We start from the raw sequence: 13,488 nt of genomic DNA, 5'->3' as shown, positions 1-13,488 counted from the left end.
CCTCAGTTCACAGAACTGAACAAGTATGTAGTGAAATGAATAAAAATACTCCTGCTGTAATCTAGATCTAGCCCTATATTTCAACATAGCATATTGTTTCCTGTTGCACAGATGATTGATTTCCGTAATATTTAAGATTGTTTTCAGTTTTTTGGGTGGTATTTAGCCTCTTTTAGTGACCCTTCAAAATTGGCCTGAAAGATGTGGATATGTCAATTTTTCATATTTAAATTCAGCATATAGAATTTCAGAAGGTAGGCGTTTGGTCTCTGGGAGTCAGGTGTGATTGTTGGGGGCTTTTTTTATTGGGTGTTTTTTTTTTTTTACAAATTCCAGGTTGAACACTCAGAATCTGAAAAAAAATTACACCACACATGTTATCCAGGAAATTGCTTAGTAAAAATAATAGAACATATTGCACACATATTTTACATTTTCCAGTGTGCTTTGTAAATGGTCCGTTAGCTGTACAGGCAGCAAAAGTAGCTAAACAAATACTTTCACAGTAAGGAAAAAACCCCTGTGGTATGCTTGGAGATTCATTTGAATCATCGTACCTACAACTCAAATTATTGTACTAGAGGCAGAAAATATTGACTAAAATTGTCTCATATTATTAAAGGAATCTGGTTTGATAATCATAGAAGTTTTTTGTGGTCTAGAAATCTATGTATCTTTTATCTTTATCCTGGGCATTGCAACTCAAAGAAACTCTAGCTCAGAAGCATATTTTAGTCATTCATTTCGAAGCAGAAGATTGACAAACTGAATGGGCCCTTCATTTCATCAGTATATTTTTCTGGGATTAGAGAGGTTTTCTAGGTAAATTAAATCCTCCGATACTTTTTTTTTTTAATAAATTGTAGTAAGGAAAATTATGTCCTATTCCAGTCAGATCCTGTAAGAAAATTCCAATATAAAACCTCTTGTGCAAGAAAAAAGGTGAGTGACATGATGGAGACAAAACAGCAAGTACTTCCTGAGCATTCCATTCAGCAGTTTGCTCAATTAACTTTAGCTGGCATGATCCTATTAAATGTGTGAAATTAGAATAGATTTTGCTGTAACACATAAGAAATGTACCCTTTCTCAACTATTGATTATATCATTTAAATATAAAACAGTTTTGTAGTTATTTCATATTAAGAGAAATTATTCTTCCTCACCTGTATAAAATACATTCCCAAATATTGGAAAGGAAAGAGAGCTGCACACATTTGTGCCAGTAGCTGAGACAGCTTTGGGAAAATGGGAATTCTTGTTAGTGCTCCTATTACAGAATTGGTGGGCCTGAAAAGGATAACAACTTCTTAGTTGTGAGTCAAATTTGATTTGAAAACAGTGAGAGAGTACAGCATGGGGTGTTGTTTTACTGATTACATGTGATTAGTTTTCAGACAGGCTATTTTCTACAGATGCTTTGTCAATAATTACTCTTGAGTTAGACACATCAAAATCTTTCCTATTTAACTTGTTTTAATTTTGATCTTGTGTGGATTCATGGTAAGCTACCTGTTGAACAATTTAGGACATTTTCAGTTTGACAACAATCTCTTTGCAACAAGGTTATTGCTGTGAGGGTTACTGTGCCGTGAGTTTACGGATGCATGTATGATCACAAGCCCGCTTTTGCATGTCATTAATACCAGCACTGGAACAAAGTGCTGTGTGTACTTTTCCTCTGGGAATTATTCACATGATTCCTCATCACCTTGCTAAGTTCAAGGTGATATAAATAATCATAAGTTAAGGGGCAAACTCATCTGAGTTTTATGCTTACAGTTTATTCTCAGCAGCAGCTTTTTGTAGTATATTTGAAGAATAAGGCTGAAACCTCCAAATTAGCTGCAATCTTTCAAAATGCATGTAACTTACTAGAAGGTCAAGCAGTCAATGCTATTAAATGTTTTAAAGTGCCAAACAGATTCATTCAAAACCAGCACCTCTCACCCCTTTCGCAGTCAAGCTTTAGAAATAACTATTGAAGCACGGGAATTGCCCTTTCTCCCTTGTTTCAGTTCAGCTAGTATTAGTGGACATTGCCAATAGACCACACAAAGTCTTCACGTGGTATGATGTACTGGGGAGGTGTGCACACCGGTGCATTGTACAGTGTAATTTGTTCCTAATATGTTGAGTTGTTTTGGTTGACTGACTCTTTGTGCTAATAGTGTTATGGGGAGTAAACACTGCAGGTATAGTGGGTTTCACCTGCAGACAGTGAACTAACTGTTGCTTGTACACTCAGGCCCTGAGAGCAAGATACTGTGAGTGCCTGGAAACAGGGTTACTTAAACCTACCAGCTGCAGCCCTACCATTGTCCAGTCCTGTTACGTGTTTTGTTCAGATCACTTTTCAGAGTGTTTTTTTACACTGTTCTGGAATAGCCATCTCATTCATATTCCTGATTATACTACTTTAAATGGGCTTTTTTCCTGCTCAACTACAAGCCTTTCAGCCCTATTTGCAAACTCTCTGCCTTTCTCACCATGGTTTATAGGAAGAATGATGCTCCCAGTCTCTGCTTGTTTCCTCCTGACCCAGGTTCTCCTTGACTCTGACATCAAAGTCAAATGGATTTTTAAGCCCTCAGTTGGCTAGATTTTCTACTGAAGGGGATTATAAAACTCGGAAGTGAACCAGTAGATTCATTACTAAATCCAGTACCCTAACACGCTATCCCATTGAGGCAGATTGCATTCCTTGTTCAGCACCTGGTCAGGAGCAGCGAGTGTCAGGGCAAACAAAAATATTTTCCTGCAATATTCATTCTGCTGATGAAATTTATATGAGGTGATGTCTCTACATAGCTAGAAAGAATATTATATTCCAATTAGGTTTTCATAAAAAAGACCTTTAGAGGTCCTTTGAAGCAAAACTGAAAATATCATTTTAATGGGCCTTGAAAAGACTTGAAATACATATTTTTTTATGGGCTTCAAAGGTGTATTGCCATGAAGGGTGTTCCTAATCTTGATTTCCTATACATATTGATTTACCAGAGGACTTTTTTGATTAATATAGAATTTTATAATAAATACAAAAATTTAATATTTCTAACATGACTGATGTTTCTACAAAAGTTAATTAACTATGAACAGGTTGTCTATAAAATATGAAGAGTTAGCATCATACAGGATCACAGTAGTTTGTCTGTGAAGTTTTCAATGTATCACCCAGAAGATCTGCCTTTTCTTAGTGCCTTTTAATAGGGTTTATACCTTGTTATGTCCTGATACTATGAACATGGAAAGAGGTTCTTATTAAATACCTTTTTTTTGGCTAGGATGATGGAACTCACAGATTATTTGCAAGACAGGAAGTACAGAAAATCATATAAAATGGCATGTGTATAGGATCCTAATAACAGAACTGTTTGGATCTTGAAAAGAGTAGAATAATGGAAAGAAATCATTTGCCATCATGATAAGCAAAACTTATTTTCATTTAATTTTTGTTCTTTGTATTTGAACTAAACAAAGCAGGTAATACACTGAGGTTTCTTAAGATCAAAATTTAATCCTTTCTGAAATGATTCCTTTAGCTATAAAACACAGTCCCACAAGTAATATCCTAGACAAGATACAGAGGTTACAAGGTGATTGTAACCTTTTACAATTACAAGCCAGTTCCATTTGTAGTTCAAGCAAGCTGTTCAAGCAAAGTCTCCACTTTTTTTTTTTTTTTTTAAATATTTTATTCTCTGAAGGGAATTCTTTAAAATAGTGTAGGCTGTAGCAAATGCAGAACTTAATCCATAATGATTTTCTTCTGCCACAAGAAATGCACTGAAGCCATAGTCTGTTTGTTCTATCAGTCTGAGCAACTAAACTATATCTGTAGCATTGTAAGAGTTTGGAGGTAGAGGTTTTATTGCTAACTTTGATGTTTCTCAGGCTTCTTTTTGAAACATTGCCAGGGGTAACTTGGCCATCTTATTAACTTCAGGCGCAATGCAAAGCATTTGAAAGGAAGGGGTTTTTCCTCCCACCAGCCATTTTTCAAAAAGTTCCCAGGGAGTGGAGTGAGGAATATACCTGGATGGAACAGAGCTGAAGGTGTTTAGGCTTGCTAGTAAAGGCCCTCTCCATCCCTGTCCAGCCACATCTCTTTGGATAGAAGTAGCAACTGTGGGAATTACTGCAGGTGAAGCAGAGGGACATGTCTCTCTCAGTTTCAGCACTATGATCCAAAGTGATCATCCTATAATTGCAAATGGGTCTGAAGTTTATAATTATTAAACATTATTTTATTGTTTTTCATCTAGATCCCCAAATCCAATTTTCAAGTTGTGATTAATCTTCAGAGTTCCCCATGATCAGTAATTAAAAAGAAACTTTGTATCTATGCAATGCACAGACAGGAGTGATTTTCTACTTTGTTAAGGCTGCTTATGAGTCTTAACAAGAGTAAAAATTTTATTTAACGACTTTCCAAGAATACTGCAGAAATAAAGCCTTGATTTAAACACATCTCACCACATGTATCTTTGCTCTTGAAGGGAACCTCTCGACTCCACTGAGATGATGAAGGTTGTTACCAGGTTTATATGTTTGCCAGGACCGGTCTTTCTTTAAGTTTCTAGAAATAAAAAGTGGTTTATAGCACTGGAAGTGGGTAAAATATATGTCAATAAAGAGGAAGTATGAGAGGAAGCTGCCCTGGACCTAACTGTAACAGTTGCAATACCATGTTACACAACTTTTATGTAACTCTTGGCTGTACTGTCTAATAAAAATTATCCTCAAAGCCCTTATTTTAATTTTATAAGCTGTGCATGTGTATAATACACAATGTACTTTTATTCATATGGCAAAGATCTACAGACAAATTATTTATTATCAGCATAATTCTCTTTTATAATTTAAGCCCTTAATCTTCTATAGTATTTTCTTTTGCGCATACTCTCTCTGTGTATATCTCACTGCTTTGCAGTCATCTGGGAATTGCTATTCATGCAACCTGATTTCAACACAAAAATACTATATCTTTGTAAAAATAGTTACTTCTTTAATAGTCAAAGTGTAATCTATTCCTATAGTTATAGTCTGATGGAAAGAATTATAGTAGATTTGTACTTTTTAAGAGAGAATGTGTCATTCCTCTCTTCTCTTGCTTGAATTTTTGGAAATTAGGGTGGAGATAGGGAGCATTATTACAATAAAAAGATTTTACGTCATTAAGATTTACCAATTTAATCAGGCACATACACAGTCTACTTTATCCAGGTTATCAGATCTCATTGCTCATAATCGCTTATTTTTCACTAAGCAACATGGGAACTTGGAGGACTGAGGAGTTTCAGATCTGTATGTGTTTTTGACAGCCTGGAGGACTGAAGGACGTGTGCACTAGAACTACCAACAGAACCTCAGTGAGGTTTTTTTCACCTTAGCTTTCAGTCTCTATGTCTCCTCCCATGGCTTTCTACGTAAACTAAGGCTTTTGATAGGATACTTCAGCTATTAAGGAAATAAGTTTAAAACAATTTGAAAAAGACCTGGTAAGGATCTTGAAACCATTAAATATGGAAGAACATTTCAAAGGTATTTGACATTTTGTATGCTACCTATGTTGATTTCATTGATCACTATCATTGTATGTGAACTGTTGTTATAATTTGAATTATTCTTTACTAGAGGTGTTTTGGTTTTTTTCTTTACTGCAGGTTTAAGATTTTTAAGAGCCCTTAGACTGATACAGTTTTCAGAAATTTTGCAGTTTCTGAATATCCTTAAAACAAGGTAAGACCTTTTCTTAAATACCGAGTTAGTTGCATTGGTGACAGAACGTTAGGTTTGTGGTCCTAGTAATATATGATTTCCTTTTCTGGAAAAAAACTCACTTGTTATCTGTTCTTTAAACATTTTTCTGCTGATGAATTGTTTATTAGTGTCAGCATCTTTTGCCATGTGATCAGTAGAAGATTTTACTTGATGTGTTGTTACATTTGAAATATCTGAGCAAGACTAAGTGCTGATAATATAAAAGCAGAATGGATTACAGAGCTCTGCACTGATTAAATATTGCTTCTTTCCACATAACCAGTCCATATTCTGCTGCCTTAGAAAAACAGAAATCCCAATGCATTCAACAGAATACAGCTAAAAAGTATTTGAGAAATAATCATTGTGGCTCTATTTCAAGTTTTTTTGAACTGAGCATCTTTCTTCACATCAAAAACATATTAAAAATTAATTTTACACTCAGCTATCTTTATATTGTGTTCATTGTCATTAGCATTTCTTTCAAAGAATATTTAAAATATTCCAAGTAACCTTCTGGCTTTCACTGATTCTTCAGGCTATTAATACACGAAAGTTGTGCAGAAGCAGCACAACTTTGAACAAAAGATCACTTTGAAGGGAAAAAAAAAAGGAACATTGCAGTTGAAGACACATTGCCTTTCATTATTTCCTAAAATGCACCAGCTGAAGTATTGAATCCAGCTTCCAATAATTACTGTAAAGTCAGTTCCATTCTGAAATTCTATGCTCTCTCTGCCAGTTGATGATGCATGTGTGAAGGCTTTATATACAACTAATTCCTTTAACTTGCTATGTTAATTAGTAGTGATGGGGAAATAGATCCTTGAGGTTTGTACACACTCATTTGTACACATTTGTAAACAGCTGCTTCTTTAACCCTTAACCTTGAAACTATTCTCTTTGCTGTAAAACTCTCACACTGTCTTTAGCTCTGTGACTGTAAGGAATCCAGTTCCTGTCAAATAAAGAAATCAAAGAATGTGCAGCGAAGATGTAGTCCAGTAGCTTAGAATGCTACCAGTATGGTAAAGGAGAGTCATTTGTGCAGGAGCTCAGAATATCCAATGAGTTTGCATTTAACGCACAGCACAACCTCACCAACAGAAATGGCAGCCAATGGAAAAGCCCCATAAACTCAAAAGATTTTGGATAAGGGCTAAAAGCCCCTTCAGGAGTGGTGGATTTGTAAACTTCCAGATCCAGAAATGAAGGGATACTGCATTAATCACGTTCAGTGTGTTTAGAGCTGGCTTATTAGAGATTGACTTGTTCATTTAAATAGCATTTCTCTGGTGCAAAATTTACCCTTAGATTAGATATCATAATTTCTGTGTTTATTTATATGAATGTCCAAATATCTGTAAGCCCCAAATGTTTATTATTAGAAAGCCTGTAAAGCAGAGCTTCCTTTTATGACTGTTTTCAACTAGAGGCATTTCAGTGTGCTTGGCAAAACTAACAAGTATCTACTGACAAGATGAGAAACTGATAGAGTATAAAGGACACTGCTGTGTTTTTAATATTTGGTGCAATTAGATAAGAAATTCTGTCCTTCTTTTCCTCTTTCCCCTAGTAAAGAAGAAGATTTACTCTAAGCTATAAATTAAAATTATTCCTGGAATTTGTGACTGAGATATAAGCATTAAAGGAGCATATATTATTTACACAGTGGGCAAAAGGACCATTGCAAACACTGGAATCCAAAAGAAGCAGCTAAACAATGCAAAAAATAGAGGCAGTGAGAAGATTAGCAAAATAGTGTGGAGGTGTTAGATAATTATTTGAATATTTGAAAAACTACTCATTATATTTGAAAAGAACCAGTAAGGCAAAACAAAGTTTTATTGCTGCGTATTAAAAGACTACTCTGTCAAGGATCTATTTGTTCCCTTAATTTGAAATGAAATGTATTTTACTCAATGTTTTTTGTTCCTGTGTTTTATGAAATAGAATGAATTGTATGGTGTTCAGTTGAAAATCTCTCTCCTTCACTTCACTGTTTTCTAATATTTTTCAACAAAACTACAGAGGCTTAGGCACGGCTCACAGTAAGGGATTTTGCACAGATGTTGAAAAGAGCTTAAAGAGCAGGAAAATGTTTGTGACTAATCCATCTATATTTAGACTCTGGCAGAAACACAGGAGTATTTCATGGAGGAGAGATAAGGTACAAAGTTTAATAAATCTGCAAAAATAAAATGTACAAACCAATTAATGTAAATAGTTATTTTTAATGACTGCTGTCATTGACTTGTATTACAGTAATATGTGAGACCAACTGACACGTTACTGTATCAGGAGCCACTCCTGTTCTAAGTTCAGGTGAAGGATGATTCTTAGCCTTTCATAATGGACCTCTGCAGCAGCATGACTTCTATCATTATGTTAATCTAGGAACCTGTTGTTTAGGGTCCTGTCCTATGACTGAATTTTATCACGATATGAACCTTAATCAACCTTACCTTAAGTAAGAGAGAAATAGGGAATATGTGTTGATGTAGGTGAACACTAATTAATTCCAGAACTGCTGGAATATTATCTTATTTTTGAGTATTTTTTGTATTTCTTTCCTAGTATCCACAGTTGCCCACTTCAGTAATTGTAACTCTTAAAAATATTTTTAATGATTAATGTTCCAGGTTCATTTCTCAACTTTGTGTAGAAAATGATGCATTTTTATTGTCCTTAAAGGACAGAAATATTAATTAATTCTACTGCAAAACTACTACTACTAACACCAATAGTGAATTTTTCCTGATTTTTTTTTTTCTTTTGGAATGTATTGCTTTAGGAAGAATTGTGATTTTTCTGAGGCATTATTCTTTCTTAGAAATGTTTTCAAAAAGAAAGAACAGCTATTTCCAATACAGTTCCATGAATGTGTAAGATTGTTTAGACATAGTGTAATACATGGACTTCAGTTCCTTGTGTATTTGTTGACTATCCTTCTTAGCTTCTGAAATCATAGTTATTTTGTAAGAAGAGAGGGAGCGAGCTTTGCTTATATTTTTTCCACAAACTTTTAAGCATGGCATTTTCCTGCTGAACTGAGATCCTTGCTTCAAAATCACTTCTGGCTACAATAGGGAACATGCTACGCAGTGGGACTAAAAAAAAAGTTTGCAGAGTTTGACTGATAGGTTTCAATCTGTGGGAGTTTTTTTGGGGTTTTTTTGTTTGTTTGTTTCTTTGTTTTATTTTGTTTTGAAAAATGCAAATGTGAACTATGAAATACTCTAGCTCCATGTGAATTTCCATAAAGAAAACCATAACAGTTCACGCAAGCAGAATAATATGAAAATTACTTAGGACTCTACACAGGAATTGCGAAATGCCTAAGTTATTTAATTTGAGAATCATAATTTTTCACAAAAGCAGCATGACATTTACAGATTGGATGCAATAGTTCATTAATTGTTTGCTATAACTGTAGGGAAATAGTCTTGCCCTGTGGTCAGGTATGCAAATGTTAACATGTGATGAGTATGCAACAAAAACATCCTCTTGCTGTTAATTTTTAAAGCCTCCGCAGGTCTGGTGTCAAAAGCACAATGAATATAGAAGCAGCAGCATATAAGCTAACAAAAAATGAAACAATTCAAAAACCATCAGTCAATTATATGTATAAATACAACGTTCAGCAGCTAATGTTAATTGGCATTGCTCAGTTTAATTCATTGAACTTGCATGGATGTATTCCAGGGTAGCAGAATATTTACATGTAAATAATTGCTGAGGTGTGTACCAATGAAAAATGAGAAGGTGAGTGTACTGAAAAAACAACCAAATTATTTTTTAAAAGGCATTATTTATTTCTGTTTGATTATGAGTACAGATGTGGCTAAGGTTTCCATTTGTCTTTCTGCGCTCAAATGCATTGGAATTTTTCTTTCAAGCAATCTAAGTTATACAAATGTGAACTCTGCAAAAACAAAATAATACGTATTTTGCATAGGCTTTTGATTAAGTTTTTAGGGACCCTGCATCTCTTCAGAAATCATCATCAGATTCTTTCAGTCTGAAGTATGGAGTTGTATACAGTATATATTAAAAATGTGTGATAAATTCCACTCTAAGTTCCTATTTGTTGTTGGATTTTGTTTCTTTTCAGTAATTCCATCAAGCTAGTGAATCTGTGCTCTATATTTATCAGCACGTGGCTGACAGCAGCTGGGTTCATACATTTGGTAAGTATATTTGAAAATACTTCATTGACTTTTTCTCATGGATCATCTTGCTCTCTGAGCTACTTTATTACCTGAAATTGCCTTGCTCTGGATAATCCCTTAACACATCTGTAGAGCACAATAAAAGAATACATCACAGATTCCCGAATTTTAGGCTTCTACTCAAAACTAATTCTGAATAGTATGTAATAATACATCATTAAGCTCAGCAATAAAATAGGAAACTTGAACTGGTGCAACTTCTCGAATGATCACAATTTACCAGTAGGTGGCAATGTTTCCTAAATAACTACCCAGAGTGCTTCCTGGAAGGGGCTGGCAGAGCTGGAATCATACTGGGCGCCTGGGAAATCAATGTTTGTGCCAGAAGAAAGAGGGTCTGTATTTCCAGGAGAAGGAATGGGATTACTAACATTCCGGGTAGCAATTTTTTAGAGATTATTTCCTTCTCTTTTGTTTTTAAATTTCAATTTTTTGGTGTGGCTTTCAGTCACTGATAACATAAATTTTTGTAATAGATTTTTATTCTGCACTTAACAATACCTGCAAAATGTAAGATAGCTAGTATAGAAGTACAGATGAGTTCATAAATGTGAATATGCATATGTATGATAGGTATATGTCAATTGTGTATTTTAAACATTTTTAAACTAATAGCTTTTACTTATTTGTTTGGTAAATAGAACTAAATATGATTAAGTGTTTGTTCTTTAAGTACATTTTATGATCAACTTAGAATCAGGGAAATTTCAAGGTGGTAGTACTAATAAGTTATTCAGGAATGGTTTTGGAATAATATTATAATTTAATGATATTGATGTTAGTCCAGAGTAATTTAACTGTCTTCACTTGAACTACTTTGAGTTGAATTCAGCTATATAAGATTAAATTCAGAATGTTTATCTTCTTGTTATACCAGATAGTAATTTAATTTTTACTCTTATCAAGATGCAAATTTTGGATGTTTTCATTTATGATATACTTCTCATTCATGGATGACCATGTTTTTACACTCCTCTGGGCAAATATAGAATTTTTATCATAGAAACATTACCTTTTTCTATTTTTGAACCAACAAAAATCCCACCTCATAAAAGTTACATCAGGAGAGAAGGAATGCTGTTTTCTAGGACTTGGATTTGGGTTTTTTTTTTTTTTTGCTTTTCAGCAAAAGTTTCTCTGTTCTACTGTAGGAATCCTCAAACTTCAAACTTTTTACTATGGAACAAATTTTAAAATGCATACTCCTTTCCCACTGATAATTTATAATTTGTCACATACAGTAGCTGGCTTCTTGGAAAAGTAATAGTGTATCACTAAACTTAACATGTCACTAATGCCTTTAATAGCCACATAATGCTTTAAAACAAAATATTAAGTGTAATTGCATTACAAGTAAGATTCACTCTGAAAATGTTCTGAACAAATTGCTATAAAATGAACTCACCTAGCTGCATTAATAAGTTATATTATTTAGTGGTGAATGGTAAAGATACTTTCCATAAATAGTAAGAGTGGCAAGGCTATGCATATTGGCAAAAGAACTGTAATACTATAATTGGGACAGCGTTAGGTTCTGTATTTGTTCAAAATAAATCACAGGAAAGGATCTAGGTTTTATATTTTATGCCAAATTATATACACACACATATGCACTCACGCGCACACACAAACACATATATATCAGTAGAGTTAATTTGTAGTACAGCTCTATTAATTCATTTTATGTTTTCTTGTACATTTTAGGTGGAGAACTCAGGGGATCCATGGGAAAATTTCCAAAATAATCAACCGCTAACATATTGGGAATGTGTTTATTTACTGATGGTTACAATGTCCACTGTTGGCTATGGAGATGTTTATGCAAAAACAACCCTTGGTCGCCTTTTCATGGTCTTCTTCATCCTTGGGGGATTGGTAAAAACTCTTTTATTATTGTTGTTGTTGTTGTTATTATTTCAGCTACCTTAATACTTGATCCTGTATATCTCAGTTCTGTAATTAAAGAAATAATAATATCTGGTTTAGTGAATTAAAAATAATTATAAAACTTTTAAATATGTTTAATACACCCCATTTTTTTTCCTCTAGATAAATATTTTGGCAGACCTTGTCAAATTAGTCCAGTTTAGTAGAGTCAGATTTTTTTCTAATCCTTTTAACTGAGTAATGCATGTGAATACATGAAGCGCCTTAATATTTCAACTTATAATGTTATTTGTAGACCTTTAGTTTTTAGTTACTGACTGTAGCACATTTTTTTGAGGCTGCTATTGATCTGTAAAGGCACTTTGCGGTTTCAGAAGTCCTACCCACCCTTCTGTGTTCCTTCCCAGAATTCCAACAAACACTGTGGCTTTGGACTGCCTTAAAGAGCAGCTTGCCTGATCGAGACAATGGCAAACCACATTCTCTTTAATTTCAAACATCCTTTCATGTCATGTAGCACAATTTTAACTCACAGTTTATCACATGGTCATAACCAGTATCCTTTTTTTATCAGCAAATTCTCATGTTCTTTGTCCTGTATGTACATAGCACCAAAGTTACTAATTGTCTTATGTCAAGTTTTCTATTACTTATCAGTGTTAGTAATTTCATAGGAACTATTGCAATGTTATTCTCTAAAACAGCAAGGTTTATTTCAATAGTTACACTGTGCAAGGTAAGTGCTTTATGGATAACTCTCAGTATATATTGTGCACATACGTACATACGTATGTTGTTACTTTACTCATGTATTGATTTCACATATACATACATCTTACAGAGGTGATATGTATATAACTAATGTTATGAATACCATATATGAGACATACAGATACATATATATAAGTATATATATGAGCATAACTATATGCATTCCCGTCTATGTTTATTGACATTTGAAGACAAAGACCATGTCAACTGGCAGTAGCTCTTCGAAGTATCCAGCCACAAGGAAGATGTTTGTTGGACAAAACATGGCAGAATAATTTTTATTTTCTCCTCAAAACCCTTTTTTTCTATCATGTGTTATTTCAATTCTTTTAAAAACACACTTTTGGAAAAGTTTTTTTTTGTGGGGGCGGGGGGGTGATCTTTTTGTTTCTTGACAGGGGGAATAACCCCTGATTCTATCTCGTTTTTGTTGTCTTTTGAATCCTAATAACGGGGGGAAAAAGTCTGTCTTTTAAAATGGAAATGTAACAGTAACTATAATGTTTGTTTTTGTTTTTTGCAGTGGAGCTTGGATAGGTTTTTTCCCCCTTCCCTCTTCAGGAAGAATTAGACATAACTGTATTTTGTGATTAGATACCAGTTTGAATTAATTTTGTTCTTGTTTTGTTTTGTGTGCCTATTTTTCCTCTTTTGACAATTTTCTTAATTTATAAGGTGTGCACCTTTTCCAAGACCAACTTTTACGTTAAGCCCTCTTGTTTTGTTTGATAAGAACTTTTGCATTTTTTTTTAATTTTCTTTTTAAACAACTTCATAGATCTAATTCTTTTGCATTTTCAGATCTTAAAGATATATATCTTCTGAAAATATT

At 33.9% G+C, this 13,488-nt stretch overlaps 1 protein-coding gene across 1 annotated transcript in view; it reads left to right on the top strand.

Moving 5' to 3' along the window:
• KCNMA1 (potassium calcium-activated channel subfamily M alpha 1) overlaps positions 1-13,488 on the top strand; it is a 494,552-nt gene that overhangs the window by 317,978 nt on the left and 163,086 nt on the right. Inside the window, exons 8-10 of the mRNA XM_075757828.1 lie at positions 5,670-5,745; positions 9,881-9,956; positions 11,703-11,873. Coding sequence (XP_075613943.1) covers positions 5,670-5,745; positions 9,881-9,956; positions 11,703-11,873 — 323 coding nt within the window. The remainder of the gene's footprint in view (positions 1-5,669; positions 5,746-9,880; positions 9,957-11,702; positions 11,874-13,488) is intronic.

This window comes from Balearica regulorum, chromosome 7 (assembly GCF_011004875.1).
Source record: "Balearica regulorum gibbericeps isolate bBalReg1 chromosome 7, bBalReg1.pri, whole genome shotgun sequence".
NCBI classification, from domain to species: Eukaryota; Metazoa; Chordata; class Aves; order Gruiformes; family Gruidae; genus Balearica; species Balearica regulorum.
Note: the sequence above shows the minus strand (reverse complement) of the source record. Positions and strands in the feature narration are given on the sequence as shown.